Raw genomic sequence first — 16,092 nt, forward strand, 5'->3', positions numbered from 1 at the left:
TTTCTGACTTGCATTTCCAAATAAATTGATATGACAACAGCATCTCTGCCAGGATGAAAGATTTTAAACTGAGGATGAGGAATACAGAAATTCTTTTGACAAAAAAAAGAAAACCAGCAAAACACAGCCTCCAGGCCACACATGGCCCCAGCAGGTGACAGCTGTTACTGTCTCAGTGACCTGTTAGTTCTGATTTGTTTTTAAGATCTTTGAAGGTTTATACTATTGATATAAAACCAATAATATCAATTCATGAATTGTAGGCGCTTGCCTACAATTCCAAATGGAATTGTAGGCAAGCGCAGTGGCCAAATTGCTGGAGTCAATGAAGGTGTTGTGAAGTTACAGATACCCCCATAAAGTAGCACTTCAGGTACAATAAACATATTTTTTTTTTTTCAGTGAGAAGGAAATGAAAACACGGCAAGTGAAATCACAAAATCCACGTTTATAAGATTTGTGTGTATCATGTGGCATTTAAATCATTGTGCTGACTGTTAAGTAATAACCTAATAGTTGAATGGGCTCCAGTTGAGCATTTGTAAGTAGATCAAACTCGAAACTATCTTTACCATTGCAACTTCAATATCTTCAACTGGAACAGACACACACCATGAGAGTAAGAATATTTATTATACTAATATTTAAAGGTTATTTCAACATGACGCTTACCAAATAACAGAAAAATCTAAATACTGAAATTGGCCATGAAGGACACTTCTTTAGCAAGAAAAGAAAAGTAAGTGGTCAAACTATGAGACTGGAAGCTTTTCCTTCCAGTTAGTATTTTTACCTCAAACAGCCTCTGATCAGATTATTGAGGCAAACTAAAACTGAGTTTTTATATCACCTGCATAAAAATAGAAAAGCGACATTCATTTGGTTATGTCAGATCGTTCACTTTGAAGTTTGTTGGAATGACAGAAAATCTGCCCTTATCCAGTACTGAACTACACTTAAACAGACAGCAAGTACATTTGCATGCAAGATTTCACATTACTGCAGCTGCATCAACAAATGCTTTTGAGAGATGTTTGAGTCTGTTTATGTGGTTAGCTGAGGTTAGAATATTTGAAATAATAAAAAATTCTCAAGTCATCCCACACCCACAATAATATGCATGCAAGTACACTGCATCCACTAAATACAAAAATTCAGTCTGAGCAAACCTAAAGCATCTGGAATAGTAACAGCTGATAAGGTGCTTTCACTGCAGGGCGCTGACAACAAATGCAAACAGTGCTGTTTTGGCAATACAGAAAGTGAAGGAAATAACAACACATATCAAGCTTGGGTGTGGCTTATTTCATGATCAAAATAATGGAAAGAGGCAAGTGTTTTTGCACATCACTATTTGCTGGGGATTAACCTCCAGCAACGTCTGCAATGTTTCCACATGTTGCTTCACTAAAGCATGAGAAATAATAGGCATTTGTTACAGCGAACGTCAGGCAATTTCTTCCACATGCAAAATCTGTGAACAATAGTGAGGTGGTATTTCGTGAAATCCCAGCGACAGTTGGCAAGCATGGCCTTATCAGGCACAACAAATCAAAACAGTTTTGCCAGAGGACACAAAGTACACAGAGAAGGGTTCGAGCAGATAAAAACTGTGCTGTTGCCAATTTTCTGTTACAAAAGAAAAAAAAGCAAAACGCAAATACAATCAAACAAAAAACATCTCAGCATACTACAATTTCTAGAATGCAGCCATGGTATAATACAATCTTATCATAAATGTCCATAAGGCACACGTCCTTCACATACCACTATCATCAAACTCACTTCAATTTTTTTCCAATTGCATATATGAAAGGCAGATCGCCTTTTTAAGCAAATTTGTTTTGAGGATAAAACAAAATCTCACTCACTTCAATAAACTATGTAAACAGAATTGAAATGGAATGATATAATTTGAAGGTATTCCTCTCAAATAAATGAAGAGCTTAAAGAGCTTTGGTGACAAAACTCCTTTATAAAACATCTCATAGCAATCCTGTCTTCGCATTCAAAAAACAAAATAAAAAAAAAAATGACAACACATTTAGTCATGTGCAGATGAAATGATATGGCACATTCAAATGCTCTGCTGAGCACCTCAGAAATGGCCAGGCATCTGTCTCCATCTAGAGGTGGAGCCTTGCTATCACCAGTGACTGTTGTCGGGATAGCTCGGCACAGCAGCTGGGTACTGGGGCAAGCTCGGGCCTTGTGCTGTCTGAGCCACAGCATTGAACCCTGCTTCCCTCACTGGTGCACTCTTCCACATCCCGGTGCTCCACTCTTCCTGAGCGCGCTCCAAACTCCCGCCACCGCCACGGTACAGTCTGTGCACCTGTAACGTCAGAAGTAAGCAAAAACCCATTCACAAAGTGCGTTCTTGTCTCTTCTCAAGTTTCTGTGTGGGGTTTATGAACATGGGGGTCTGTATTCAAGAGTGTGTGCATTTTCAAAAGATGTGTTTACTCACCTTAAGGAGCACCAGTGCCATTAATGCAGTCACCAGAGTGAAGAGCAGAGCTGTGATAAGCATGACTATAGCTGAGCCCACATTGTAGCTGAAAAACATCACTGTCGCAATCCAGCCGCTTTAATGTGTTGATGAGAGTCAGATGGAGTAGTACAGGTTAGTGCATCATTCAATATGAAAAGAGGAAAATGGATTTAACACAAATATAATCCAACACTATTAGCGAGTCATTAAGCAGTGAGGAAACATATGCAGTGACAAAGAGCATAATGATGATCAGTGTAACTTATCGTGACAAATTTGTGCCATGAGTGAGCAGTGGTGTTATAACAAGCAAATGCTCGTTATTAGCCTTGAATGTTGTTGGAGGAAGACTGTGGCTAAAAACAACTCCATTCCACATGGTCTCCAAAAAAGACTAAAAGTTATATAATCACATTTTATTGTCTATTCAAGCATAATTGAATCATTACACAACACATAAAAATTGGGGCTAAATCACAACAGTACTGTATTGTATTGAGCATTCTCTAGAATTAAATCTTTAGAAGTTTTTAGAAGCACCATTAAAAAAAATGGACACATGCTGTGTGTGTGTAGTTTCCTCAAAATCCAAATAATTTTCTTTAGAGCCTCGATGTTGAACTCAATATGAGAATAATAATAATAATAATAATAATAATAATAATTGTAATTCAGTGTTTGATCTAATTGTTCATTTATACAAATACTTCTGATGGACTTTCTTTTGACTGCCTTGAGTATTTGACAGAAGCCCTCGTGTGCTGTTAGGCACCATGTGCATAGCCTAGTCTTCAAAGCTGGTTTTATTCAACTCACCATGTTCCCCAGCCAGAGATGCCTATAGTCTGGATGAGGGCCAAGACACACTGAAGGAAGAAGACGAAGAAGAAGGCCATGAAGTTGAACGAGCTATCAGCCCTAGGAATGTGAACAATAATATGAAAGGATGATACAATGGAAAACACATAATTAATGATGCCTTATTTTCACTGCAATGCCACATCCTCCTATGTTGTGAACATGTAGGCCAAAGTGGCAACAAAAACAAAAACAAAAAAAAAAAAGATGCATATAGTACATCACACACACACACACAGTGGATGCAATCTCTATGCAGATTTTTATATACCACTGACCAAACCTAACCCTAACCCTAACCAAGTTTCCTGTTTTAACCTTTTTTACTGAAGAGACTGAGTTGATCAGAAATGAGATTACTATTTTATTCGTTTTTCCTTTGAGATTGCCCACACTCTATCCACAATCTATCCTTTTTTTTAGTTTATTGAGCATTTCACTTGATAAAATTATTACAAGTTCGAAACCAACTGGGACCATACAGTTGAGAATTAGGATCTTGGCTGTGGCTTTTTGTGTGGGAATTTCCACTACCTGTCAGTTGGTGTATGCATTTGGTGTATGTCAAGTTCAGTTACGCTTAGATTATTAATTTCAATTCAATTTTATTTATGTAGCACATTTCATACAAATGTAAACTCAATGTGCTTTATAGAAGCATGCTTTATAGAAGCAGGGAAAACTCCAGACTGAAGAGAAACACTGATAATGTACAGGAGATTGTCTGGAAGGCATTGAGAGACACATTTAAACAGTTTTGTGGGGATGGGGTCAAGAAAGCTGGTAGAGGGTTTAAGCTGTTTTATTCCTCAATTTCAACAAGGGTTATTAATAATGGTGGAGATTTTCCCAGTGACGTTAATAGCCATATTATAACATTATTGTGATAGAGAAGTTCCAGAAGAATTGCTCTAGTGAGATTAATCAGTTTACCAACAGCAGAAAACAGATAGCGAATATTAATTTTATTGTCATTCATCATTTTGAAAAACTGTTGCTGTCTTGACCATTTAATTTCTGCATTATGGCCGGAAGGCATACTCTTGTAGATTTCATGGCAGATTTGAAGTCTGTGTTTCCGTCATTTTAGCTCAGGTTTACAACAGGATTTTTCATTCATTCTCACCGTTTCCCCAGCCTTTGGTTTTCTTTTGATCTCTTTGTATTTCATTGGAACAATGCTATTAATAATCTCACTGAGAGCAGAACTTAAATATTGTCAGTTGGTCACATTACGACATGGTGAGTAGATAATGTTTTATTTCCAGGAATGACCGTATCATTCATGATACTCTGTTCTATTTAAACATATAGATTGTGGCAGTTTATCATCCACAAAGAGGTACGAATGAAGTTGCATTACACTCCATGGTGACGGTTTAAATTCATTCCGCCAATAAAAGCATAAACATATTACGAATGTATGACAAAAATTTTCTGACAGCATTTTCGGTAAATGACGTGAAAGTGAAAATTCAGGTATGATAGTTGCATGAGCTTTACCAAGTGATGACTAACCTGAAAGCTTTGTAGAGTGGTCTGAACCAGCAAGTGTAACTACAGGGACTGAAGAGGACGAGCCAGAGCAAAGAAAAGCCGAAGTTCGTTGCACCCCCTCCACCAGCCCACCATGCAATACATGCAATGACATTTATAACCAGCGTGCCTGAATACACTGCAGAGGAGAGAGGACAAGGTTTGATTATAAAAAAAAATATATAAAATAACCACAATATAAAAAACAAACAAATAATTAAAAAACAAAACAAAACAGAAGAATACGTACTCATCCACAGCGTGTAGACTCTCCGCACCAACTGCTGGTGAGGTGTGGGGATTTCCTCTTCAATGTTCTGGTAAAAGCATGGCTTTATTCTCAAAAACTTAGGCAGGGGAGGAAAATTATTTGCCCGCTCTGAAACAGGAGGAGAGGGATCATCGTATTATTGTTATCTCCTGTTATCATTTTTACATTTTAGTATTGGAAAAACTGCACAGATGGACAGATAAACAGATGAATTGTAAGTGACAAACCTGCCATTTTCCTTGGTCTCTCCTGGAAAACACAAATAAACAGATCTCGAAATTAACAGTTTGTACATACAGGCAAAAGAGATAAACTTTCACCAATTCGCCTGACTTCTTTTTTTTACTAAATGACACTCATTACTTGCTTTGGTTAAACTGTTATTGTTTAGTTTTCTTTTGAACTATGCACCTTGGTGAACTTATGCTAACTTTATGTGCAATAACACACAGCGGATAGAAGCTAAAGCGTGCTGTCGGACAGCTCCGATGGAAGCACAGATTAGCTTCTGGTCACTTTACACCACGTCGCTGCTTCATTTCGCTGACTGTTTAAACAGCTGACATGGACTGAAACATGCTCAATCATCCACATAGTGTGGATAAACCAACATTATTTGGACAACGTTTACCTATTAGCGTTTCTGTCGACAACCGCTGGCGTCCAGCAATCATTCAGTAGCACCTTTTCCAGTATATGACGGGAAAACGGCGCCTGCGCGGTCCCGTTGCCCTTTGTAGTTCCAAACCTTTTACATGGAATGATCACAGGAGCCCGACGGACTACAAGTCCCAGCGCTCACGTTAGCGGTAAACGGAAGACGCGTGATTCCCACATGACACCAGTTCGGCAGAATCCCACCCATGGATTTACAGACCCAGAGAAGTTTCCAAGATGTAAACACTTTGGGACATGCTGCGTTTTGCAGCAGAGGAGCCGAGCCTCATTCAGAATAGAAGTTTGTTTAGTTCTCATCGACGATTGAGAACTTTTCTCAGTAATATAAACAAAACAGCTGGTGGTGAAAATGGGCGACAAAAGTGTTAAGTCTTTCAACAAATGTGTACTAAGCATTAACAGGGATATCACGCAATATGCTTAAATAATAACTGCTCGCGAATAGGCTAACATTCAGAGGGCACTGGGCTCATCGACTGGACTTCCAACTCTTTTCTTTCATTTTACTTTGGTGCAACATGGCAACCCTGACTTGTGAAAGTCAAAGACCGTGGCCAATCACAGAGCCCGAAACATTACCAGAAGGCGTGCCCTGTTGGACACGTCTGACACCCTTCAGTTTCTACACAGGGCGTGCTGGGGCGGGTGGGTGTTAGGTTTATACAGAGAATCGCCCGATAAATCTAATTAATTTATCCCATACAAATTCATTTATCTTTGACAAAAAAATAATTTCACACAAAACCAGAAGCTCTGCTGCCATTGTGAACGTTGAAACCTACTCCACGATCCGCGAAACAAGAGGAGTGCGACGCGGGTATTTAAATCAAGTACCTCCAGCCATGACCGGCAACTCGGTGCTGACCAATCAGCGGAGGTTATTGAAGCGAGCCACACACTCCCGCCAATTCCGACTGAGGAGCGCGAGGCAGGCAGCGGGGCAAACCGAGGGAGTATGTGGGAGATACGGAAAGACAATAGTAACGTTTTATTTGAAATAAAGTAGAAATACATGTCGTTTGCGTGGCAGTGAAGGTTCTGTTTTGCTATCGGAGACTGTCTTGGGTGTTCGCCCGAACCGTGTCGTTGTTTTGGCGTCTTTCGGCCGGAGAATATCACAAACGAGCGGAACCCCGGGTCACTGGTTGGGATGTTGGCGGCGGAGAACCCATCTGTGGACGGACATTTGGCAGCATCGACTCCCCGCAGAAGAGGTAACACCAACACCGTGTTTAAAATGTCTGCAAATGCCATAACAACTTACCCAAAGATGGACTATTACAGTGTGGAGCTTGCGCTGTTAAGGTTGTATTTATTAGCGAGAACACGCTCCAGAAACGCTCCTTTAAACGATAAATTAGTCGGCTTCTCAAAGCTCCGTGATTAAAGGCCATTTTTTCCCAACTGTGTGTCGACATGTTTGCTATTGTCACCGTCATGACACAAACGTGAAGAGAAGGCGAAACCCGTCCGCTAACTTTCCGAACCTCAGAGCTATCTGTAACTGTGCTAACTGACTACCTGGGCCTGGTTCTTAGTTTATGGTCTGCTAGGGCCGATCTATGAATCCCAGGAGAAGCCTCCTGAGAGTGGAAATACGGTTTTGTTGAGGTTTATGTGAAGTAAAGCTCATATCGACAGAGAAACCCACTTCGACATTACACCAGTATTGCTAATTGCTGTGTTGGAAAACGAAAAGGTCAGGTATACTTGTAAGGCCACGTTAAAGTAAGTCAGGGCTCGAAATAACTGCCTTTAAAAGTCCAAAAACCAGAGATGAGCTTTGCTGCTAGCTCTGTCGCTGCCCGCTGTATTCACAAAGTTGCTAGCTTTGTTGGGCTAGCAGCCGGGAGGTGGTTAACGTTAGCACCAAACGTGAAAGCCGGCTTCATCTGTGGACCTCTGCTGCCCCCCCCCCCCCCCCCCCCCCCCCCCCCCCCCCCCCACACACACACACACACACACTTTTTTTTCCATCGTCCTCCAAACATCATAGACTCTTGTGGCTGTGAAATATCACGTTTTAACAAACCTTCGTGGTCGTCTGGAGGGTGCAGTGGGTTATTTTGGTCAGACAGACAGAGCCCTGGCTTGACAGCCCTGAAGGAGCGTGTCCTGCGGACTAGGCTGGGCCTGCTGCCTCTGCACCGACTTACACACCGGTTGGCGGGAGAGCAAACCAAACACAAGCTTTACATCCATTGTAACACACAGACAACACGCAGACATCGCAGGCTGTTGTGAAATTTCAAACGACAGCCTACAGGAACAGAACTAGAGCGGTTTTTCACGTCCACAGCAGTTTCACCTGGAAGCTGGCTGCTGAGGGGCACTGGGGTGTAGTTACTACAGTATTAACAGACACAATATTAAATGTCTGATCCACTAACCCTAAACCCATTCATAGATATTACACCAAATTAATTATATGATATGTTGTTTTCTGATGGGGGCTTGGCTTTATTTATTTATTTATTCATTGATTTTTTTTTTTTCCAGGTATGGATTGTAAGTCAAGTAACAATGCCAGCAAGAAACTTATACAAGGTAAGGTCACAATATACTTTTTCTTTTTCAAGAGTAGCGAGACTACTCAAATATTATGAGATTAACATATATTTTTATTCTATTGATGATAATCTACAATGGAAGGTTGATAAGTCTAATTTTGACTTATATTTACACCAACTATCAATCCATTGTTGTGCCTTTCTTCAGACAGATACAGCTATTAAAGTTAATCAGGGTGGTGTTTACATTTTCTCCTTTTCATTCTGTCTGCAGCTCGCCTGCCATTTAAGCGTCTGAACCCTGAACCTAAAGAGAACCAGCCACCTAAACGCCCTTGTGCACATGCCTGTCCTGAACCTTCAGACAGAGAAAATGAGAATGAGTCCTTTTCACTCCCAGTGCACAGCGGACCACCTTTGGTTAATGGTCGAGGGCCCCTTGATGGCTTCCTGAGCCACAGGCACCCTGCAGCCTCAGATGAGAATGCCGTTATCGATCTGACACAGAACGAACCTTTGACTCCTGCAAAGTGCCCTGATTCAGCTGCTGTTGCCCTTCCCCTTGTCTCAACAAAAGATAAGCATCAGGGCAAAGATGAAACTGTTTATTCTGAGAAATCCAACAGCAAACAGCAAACTCCTACAGCACATACTAGAGACTGTGTAGAAGTTGATGATGATGATGATGATGATGATGATGATGAAGTAGAAGAGATTGAGGATGAAGATGGAAATCAGACAGCTTCTATCTCACATCTTGACACAACCCAGGATTCTGACAGTGAAACAGAGGAGCAGAATGAGTCGGGAAACATTTCCAGTTTGGGAAACAAGTCCACACTATCAACGTCTTCCATCAGCTCCATGTCTGAAAGCTCACCAGAAAAGTCCAAGACCGATGACCCTACACCCACTACTACACCTTCAGTATGCACATCTCCCTTAGATTTTTGTTTACTCTCATTTAGTTTTATGTTTCATTAATTAATTTTATAGTTCTGAGAATTTGTTTTTGGCTATTTGTTTAGGATTCTCAGGTAGTTAAATCTAGGGTTTTGGCTCAATAATCTTGTACTGCTCAGAAATTTTGATGAAACATGTTTTCCCTTTCTGCTTTTATCACGCTAGACGTCTGCAATATCACCATAACCATTCATCTGTTAATTAGGACAAATATCTCTACTTATATTGTAACAGAACACTGAACCTGTCTATAAGATCACATGTAGCTCAGCTATATTGAAGATATTTATGTATCAGAACATTTTAATTGTTCCGCATTTAATGTTGTCATAGTACTAATTACAGTACAGTATCAATACTTTTGCAATAATTGATTTGAATGTAATTTATACAAAGAAAATTTTGATTAGACCAGATATCAGAAAATTACTATTACGTTGTTGTTTTGTTTTGTTTTTTTTTCACCCTTCTCAAAGGAGCCAAAGACCACCCCCAAGACAGCAGGAGATCAGAAAAAGGTCAAAAGACGCTCATTAAGGGTGAGACCTCTAGCTATAACTATTAAAGTATGGGTTAGGGTTAACCTGATTTTATTGTGTAATGTATTTTTAATCTGTTTTAATTTGTGTTATTTTAAAAGTGGCCAAAAATCTGAATGAACCTTTGCATTTATAGAATTTACAAGAACAAGAAGAGAGGCTTCGTTTGCGACAAGAGAAGGAGCGACAGAGGGAAGAGGCAAAAGCTGCAAAGGAGAAAAAGAAAGAAGAAGCTCGCAAACTAAAGGAGGAACGAGAAAAGGAAAAACGTGAGAAAAAGGAAAAAGATGAGCGAGAGAAACGAGAAAAAAAAGAGAAGGAAGAGAAAGAAAAGGCAGAGAGGTTAAAAGCAAAGGAGGAACTACGGAAATCCAAGCTAGAGTGAGTAATGCTAGGTTCTTGTTTTTATTTAAGTAGTTATAAGTTTATAAGTAGTTTTATCAATTTGTCATGTTTAACAGATATTGATGTTGGTGTGTTCAAAATGTCTTCTCAGGGCCAAGCTTGAAGAAAAACGGAAGAAAGAAAATGAGAAGCGAATGAAGGAGGAGGAGAAACGGTTGAAAGAGGAGAAAGATGTAAGTTGAAAAATGTATGAAGATTAGTATTGATATAAGATGAACTTGGCTGGTAAATGAAAACCGTCTTGACAAATTGTTTTTCTTAGTACTTTAATTTGATGATTTACAAACCCATGTCTGTTGAAAGCATTGTTAGAGATGGGCTTGGTGCTCAGGAGTTCATCTTATAGCAAGATAATTAGTCAAACTGCATGATATATGATCCAGGGTCCTGACTGTAATCCCGTGGTGCAGGTTTTGATGAGCTGGACAGCCGGTGAAGTCAAAGGAACATATAAACGCAAGAGTGTTGTGTGGACACCTTATATACTAAACGGGAGAAGACTTCATGGTTCTGTTTATTCAGTACTAATTCTGTTCTTTAATCAGTACAGAGACATTAGACTGTACATTTCAATAACAAGTGGGAAACTGAGGTGTTCTAATACTCACTGATTTAGATTTTACTGAATAATCACTATACAATTTATATCTGTTTTAAAGCGCCTCAAAGCGGAGAAAGCAGAAATCACACGGTTTCTACAGAAAGCCAAGATCCAGCAGGCACCAAAGGTTAGTAGGTCTTACTCCTCCTAATACCAGTATGTCAGATGGTTTGACCTGCACATGTGGGTTGGACCTTTTAATAAAAGTATTTTGTTCTTAATTATAGTACTGATTGAAAGTCTATTGTTGCCTAAAGCATTTAACATGTTCAGAGAGTAAGCTATATTATTATCTTATAAGACACAACATTTGATTGAATTGCAGTAGATGCACAGATTTCCTGTGTCCACACCTCCCTTTTATTCTTTTAACATAATCTAAATGTTGTTTTTGAAAACATAGCCATAGTGTACTGGGCCTATGATTATGATCTTTATTAATAAGTGCAACTTGTTTTTTCTCATTTCAATTTTAGACGCTTGCAGCTGCTTGTGGGAAGTTCGCCCCATTTGAAATAAAAGAAAACATGGCTCTGGCACCATTGTGTCGGGTTCAGTGTGAGGACTCTGTTTTGGAAGATCTTGATCGCTGTTTGTTGAATCCTGCCATGAACCTGGGTGGATTAAAAGACTGGATCGGGCAAAAGCCCCGACAGTCAGGACCTACCAAACCAAGACTGAAGAACTCATTGAGGTGAGACTGGAAATAGCGACTATCCTGACCATTCCATATTTGTTACCTGTTTTGTTTTTGTTTGTTTGTTTGTTACACATGGCCTTCCATATTTACGATTGATCATTTCTCTCTCTCTGTTTCCCAATTTATCATCTTCTTAGTGACTGTGCAGCAGTTGAGGGACCTAAACCAGATGGTGTGCCAGACCGAAAACGTTATGGATCCATGAAACTTTTGCAGTTCCATGAGAACTACCGTCCAGCATACTGGGGCACCTGGAGTAAGAAGAGTTCACACATCTCACCTCGTTGTCCCCTCAGACTGGACAAGGTAAAACTATTTTGCAAAGGCATGTTAATGAGATCCCAGCTAAATATTACAAACTCAATGGCAGGTGAATTGTGTATATATAAACAAATATGTTTGTTTAAAATACAATTTTAAAGTTGGACTTACATTCACTATGAAGAATTTGGCTTTGTTTTATTATTTGCATTTGATCCAAAAATTTATTTTGGATATCTTAGACACTTAGAGCTGACATCTGTTGTTACAGGAGTTGTTGGATTATGAGGTGGACAGTGATGAAGAATGGGAGGAAGAGGAGCCAGGGGAGTCCTTGTCACATAGCGAAGGGGTAAGTTTTGATTGGAGGATGAACACATAAGGATTATGTAGGTTGCCAAATGATATGTAGTTCATTTTCACCCAGTATTTAATATATTGATCAGATCATGGTATTAAAGGAAAAAATCTGTTTCTTAAAAAACTGTAAAACAGCATACTTGGATATTATAAACAGGGTTGTGGTTTTGCAGCTGAAAAATTCAAACAACAGTTTTTAAACCGGACTCTGCCCACACAGAACCAAAAATAAAACTGCAATTAAACAACAACGAATCCCTTATGGACCAGGAGATGATGGTGATTATACATTTTAAAAGACTTTGAACCACTGATCATTTTCAGGAAGATGAAGAGGAAGGAGGTGAAGATGACGACGATGATGATGATGGGTTCTTTGTTCCTCATGGTTACCTTTCAGATGATGAGGGAGCACTGGAAGAGGAGGTATGAAGAGAGCTATGAGTCTCTCTGTAATCTGAATAACATTTGGATTTTCAGAATTCTTCTTATTTGGACCACTATTAACACAATTGAAATTCTCCAGGAGGGTGGAGATTTGGAAAAGCAGAAAATGCGCCAGAAACTGAAAGCCAGGGAATGGGATGAGCTGATGTCCACCAAGAAGAAGATGAAGGTGCTGGACCCAGTGGTGAGGGGCTGCATCTGGGAGGGAGAAGGACCTGGTTTGGAACTCCTCCAGCCTTATGCTGTGTGCCTGGTTGAGCCTTTACCCAAAGTGGACACCAGCGTCAGCCCAGAGGAACGGTCAAAGAAGGTTCAGAATGATGCTCAATGTAAGTGTGTGCCGCATGATTCCCTTAAATTGAAATTAATAGATAATGATAAACCTGGCTGAGTGCTGCTTGTATTTTTTTTGGTTTGTTATTGCCTTTAATTGTCTTTGTCAGCAGTCAGTACACTACATCCCCACCATTTACATCATTATTATGCATTTGTTGTAATAATTTTTTATTCAATTTATTTTTTGTTCTTGAAGTGAAAGACAAGAGCTGCTATGGATATTAATAACAGTAGCTTGTGGGGTTTTTTGGGGAGAGGGGGTTGTTTTGTTTTTTTTTTTTTTTTTCCTCCTCTTCCCCCCTCCCTCTCTTTATCTCTCTTTACATCTTTATTTTAAGAATCAGTGGTTGCTTAGTGGCAACATGAAACATTTAATTTTTTGTGGAAAATTTATCTTAAAATGTCTTTGTGACCAATCTGCATTTTCAGATGTGATTGAAGAGTTAATATTGCACATGGTTTCTCCCACAGTACTTGGTCAACTGCTACCTCTGCTGCACGGCAATGTAAACAGCAGCAAAATAATCATCACAGAGTTCCAGGAGTTTTGCCGTCAGCAGACCTCATCCTCATTGTCACCTCCTGAAATGTCCAGCCCTCAGGGTGCGGCAGAAAACATTCCTACCAGGTGAAAGAATATTTGGTGACTCACAAAAGTACATTAATTAAACAGTACACAAACAGTACATGATCATATCCTGATCATAATTCTACCCTTCTTTACTGGCTGAAACAGATTTTATTAAAAAAAAGCTCAATAAGCAGTTTTATTGTTTAACATGCTCAACAGTTATGCAGCTCTCTACATCAGTATTTACCGTGTAGTCCCTGCTCTTCTTTCCTTCACTTCTACCAGAATACAGCTGAAGCGCCTCATAAAGAACAACGCTGTTTACGAGAAACGCTCAAACTACAGACGCTGCTGCTGGTATGTGCACACAGAAGTCCTCTCCAGTTATGGTCAGGAGGCTCTTCCAGTGCCCTGCCAGTGGACCTACCTCACCACAGGTGCTCGAGAAGAGTCCCGGGAAGAACCACAGGCAGCCACAGGCTCTCAGGGAAACTCTCCCACTACACCTCAGACGTCCTCTACAACTTCTTTAACCTCCAGTAAAAGAAAGAGTGCAGGCAGCATTCCCATTACCAAGTTCATGAAGAGATGCACTGATCCTGAGCAGGTAGACAAACATCAGTGTTTGATTCGCTGAGATGTTAATTAGTCAAAGATACTCAAAATATGATTTTTCACAAGTTTATTGTAGCTCATTACCGTCTCAAACTGTCTTTGCCCCTGCTGTTTTTTTTGTTTGTTTCCCTCATCAGACAGAACCGATGGAGGTAGATGGTTTTCAAGCTGACACAGAGGAAGATGATGAAGATGACTGTGTCATCGTCTCCACACACAGTGGTGAGTGATGTAAGAAAGAAGTTTTTTGGTATGCCATTTAATGTTTTTCCAATATTCAGACCACTCAGTATCTTCAACATCCTAATTTTTATTGTATGACCAAGTGCGAAATTACTAATGAATACATTATTAAAGGATTGAAGATATATTTGGAACTTAGATTAGCTCTAAGGATGGAATAGGACATATTATGACTCTATAGACATATTATCTTATCACCCATAAGAATTTGAATACCTAAAAAGCAATTCAGCAAGGTAAACATTTAAGAAAAAGTGCTCATTGACTTTCTGTGAGTTGAACTGTCACAGGTTTTGGAAAACTTCTGGAAATAGGACTCAAGCACAAGGGAGCGAGATCTCTATAGTGTATTCAGTACACTTCTAAGCAGGCAGTTTTCTGCAAGTAACTGCAAACGTGCTACAAGCAGAAAAGGTGCCAGAGAAATCCCTCAGCTCTGGCACCTTTATATGCCTCTATACACAGAGGCATGCAAATGATCTGAGACACCTGTGGGGCATACATAGTCGTCTCTTAACAAGTTCCTGACATGGCCGTCAGCTAAGACTTGACAGGGTATATTTTCCTTTGACATTATTCTTCTGCAAAAATACATGGTAACACTTCAGAGGACCTACAAAGAGAACGGTGTTGTGATCAACTTGAGGAGCAGATGCACTTTACGTACTGTACAGATCTATGCATCAATTAATCTGACTGTATGATCCAATCCTTGTTGGAAGTTGATTCAAAATGGAAAACATTCTGATCAGGACAGCACCACTCATTCATTCACAAATGGCTTCAACCTGGATACTATCAACCAAACTAGGTAGAACAGTTTTATTGTAATAAATGAAATGTTACATTTTACATTCTAGGTCCAACCAGAGAGAGCTCTGGGGAGGGAGACATCCTCAGGGAAGCTGCTCCCACTGACACAGCAGCTCTCCCTGTGGCCAGCGCTGCTCAGACATTCGCCACTGCTTGAGGACAGGAAAAGCTGCCTCCTTCCTGTTTCCACAAAATGTTTTCCTTGCTGGTTTTGAACTTTATTGTGCCTAAGACAAAATAAAGTCTTCAAGCAAGATGGTGCACCGCACCCATGTACAGGCAACTCACAGCAGCTGGAGTTCCTGCTCACCTAATATTGTTAAAAGGAGTCAGAAAACATTTTTCAGTAAAATGTAACTGCAGAAAATATGCTAGTCTTGCCTGATCCTTGAGGGCATGGTTGGCAGTGTTCACTGACTATGGGTCTGAGATATATATATATTATTTTTTTTTGTACTGAAGTTTTAATCAGGATCACAGAAGGTGAACGTCTTTCAGGCACTGCTGCACTACGGCAGTTTGGGTTGAACAGAGGGAGGAAGAGCAGAATAGAAATGCCTAATTTCCATGGAAGAAGCATCCAAGATATTAAGAGCAGCATTATTTACGGCTTTGAATGGTTGTATTCATGATGTGGATTCCTTACGCTCTAAATGTGTATATAGTTTACCACAAAGTAGAGGCTGAGAGTTCATTTGTACATTTCCTTTTGATTTCCAAGGGTGCATTTATTCTGCAATTTCTAATTCTGACAACTCAATCGTGTAGTTGCTAGATCTGTACATGTACAGTTAGGTCCAGTGTCACCAGTTTTATAAATATGTATTTTGTGTATTTCAACAAAACTTGAACAGGATAAATTCATTAAACATGAATAAAAGTACTGCACTT

The 16,092-nt window shown here is 39.8% G+C and overlaps 2 protein-coding genes across 3 annotated transcripts; one reads left to right on the top strand and one right to left on the bottom strand.

Annotated features, from left to right (window-relative positions):
- Positions 1–428: 428 nt before the first annotated feature.
- Positions 429–5,896, bottom strand: scamp4 (secretory carrier membrane protein 4). The gene is made up of 7 exons (XM_029500984.1): positions 5,791–5,896; positions 5,387–5,408; positions 5,139–5,267; positions 4,871–5,027; positions 3,311–3,412; positions 2,471–2,588; positions 429–2,335 (listed from the first exon to the last, which is right to left on the bottom strand). The coding sequence occupies exons 2-7, from the start codon at positions 5,391–5,393 to the stop codon at positions 2,147–2,149; spliced, it is 702 nt and encodes a 233-aa protein (XP_029356844.1). The 5' UTR covers positions 5,394–5,408; positions 5,791–5,896; the 3' UTR covers positions 429–2,146.
- An 881-nt stretch (positions 5,897–6,777) lies between these two features.
- On the top strand, positions 6,778–16,044 carry chaf1a (chromatin assembly factor 1, subunit A (p150)). 2 transcript variants are annotated; one of them, XM_029500452.1, is made up of 16 exons: positions 6,778–7,051; positions 8,337–8,384; positions 8,622–9,274; positions 9,787–9,849; positions 9,986–10,230; positions 10,346–10,427; positions 10,914–10,982; positions 11,332–11,549; positions 11,693–11,861; positions 12,088–12,168; positions 12,501–12,602; positions 12,703–12,952; positions 13,431–13,587; positions 13,816–14,137; positions 14,283–14,367; positions 15,249–16,044. In XM_029500452.1, exons 1-16 carry the CDS (start codon positions 6,988–6,990, stop codon positions 15,356–15,358), a joined length of 2,718 nt encoding a protein of 905 aa, XP_029356312.1. In that variant the 5' UTR covers positions 6,778–6,987; the 3' UTR covers positions 15,359–16,044. The 2 variants fall into 2 exon arrangements, with proteins under 2 accessions (XP_029356312.1, XP_029356314.1); XM_029500454.1 differs by having other exon boundaries at positions 14,283–14,376; positions 15,249–15,376.
- Positions 16,045–16,092: the final 48 nt, after the last annotated feature.

Source organism: Echeneis naucrates, chromosome 4 (assembly GCF_900963305.1).
Source record: "Echeneis naucrates chromosome 4, fEcheNa1.1, whole genome shotgun sequence".
NCBI classification, from domain to species: Eukaryota; Metazoa; Chordata; class Actinopteri; order Carangiformes; family Echeneidae; genus Echeneis; species Echeneis naucrates.

What these genes read in the sequence shown, in the direction of transcription:
- scamp4 (XM_029500984.1), bottom strand. An exon ending in AGTCTACACGCTGTGGATGA is followed by an intron (nt 5,028 to 5,138) that starts GTACGTATTCTT and finishes TCTCCTCTGCAG; the next exon opens with TGTATTCAGGCACGCTGGTT. An exon ending in TGGCACTGGTGCTCCTTAAG is followed by an intron (nt 2,336 to 2,470) that starts GTGAGTAAACAC and finishes CTGACGTTACAG; the next exon opens with GTGCACAGACTGTACCGTGG.
- chaf1a (XM_029500452.1), top strand. Translation starts at nt 6,988, where the DNA reads ATGTTGGCGGCGGAGAACCCATCTGTGGACGGACATTTGGCAGCATCG. An exon ending in CTACGGAAATCCAAGCTAGA is followed by an intron (nt 10,231 to 10,345) that starts GTGAGTAATGCT and finishes ATGTCTTCTCAG; the next exon opens with GGCCAAGCTTGAAGAAAAAC. An exon ending in CATCGTCTCCACACACAGTG is followed by an intron (nt 14,368 to 15,248) that starts GTGAGTGATGTA and finishes TTTACATTCTAG; the next exon opens with GTCCAACCAGAGAGAGCTCT.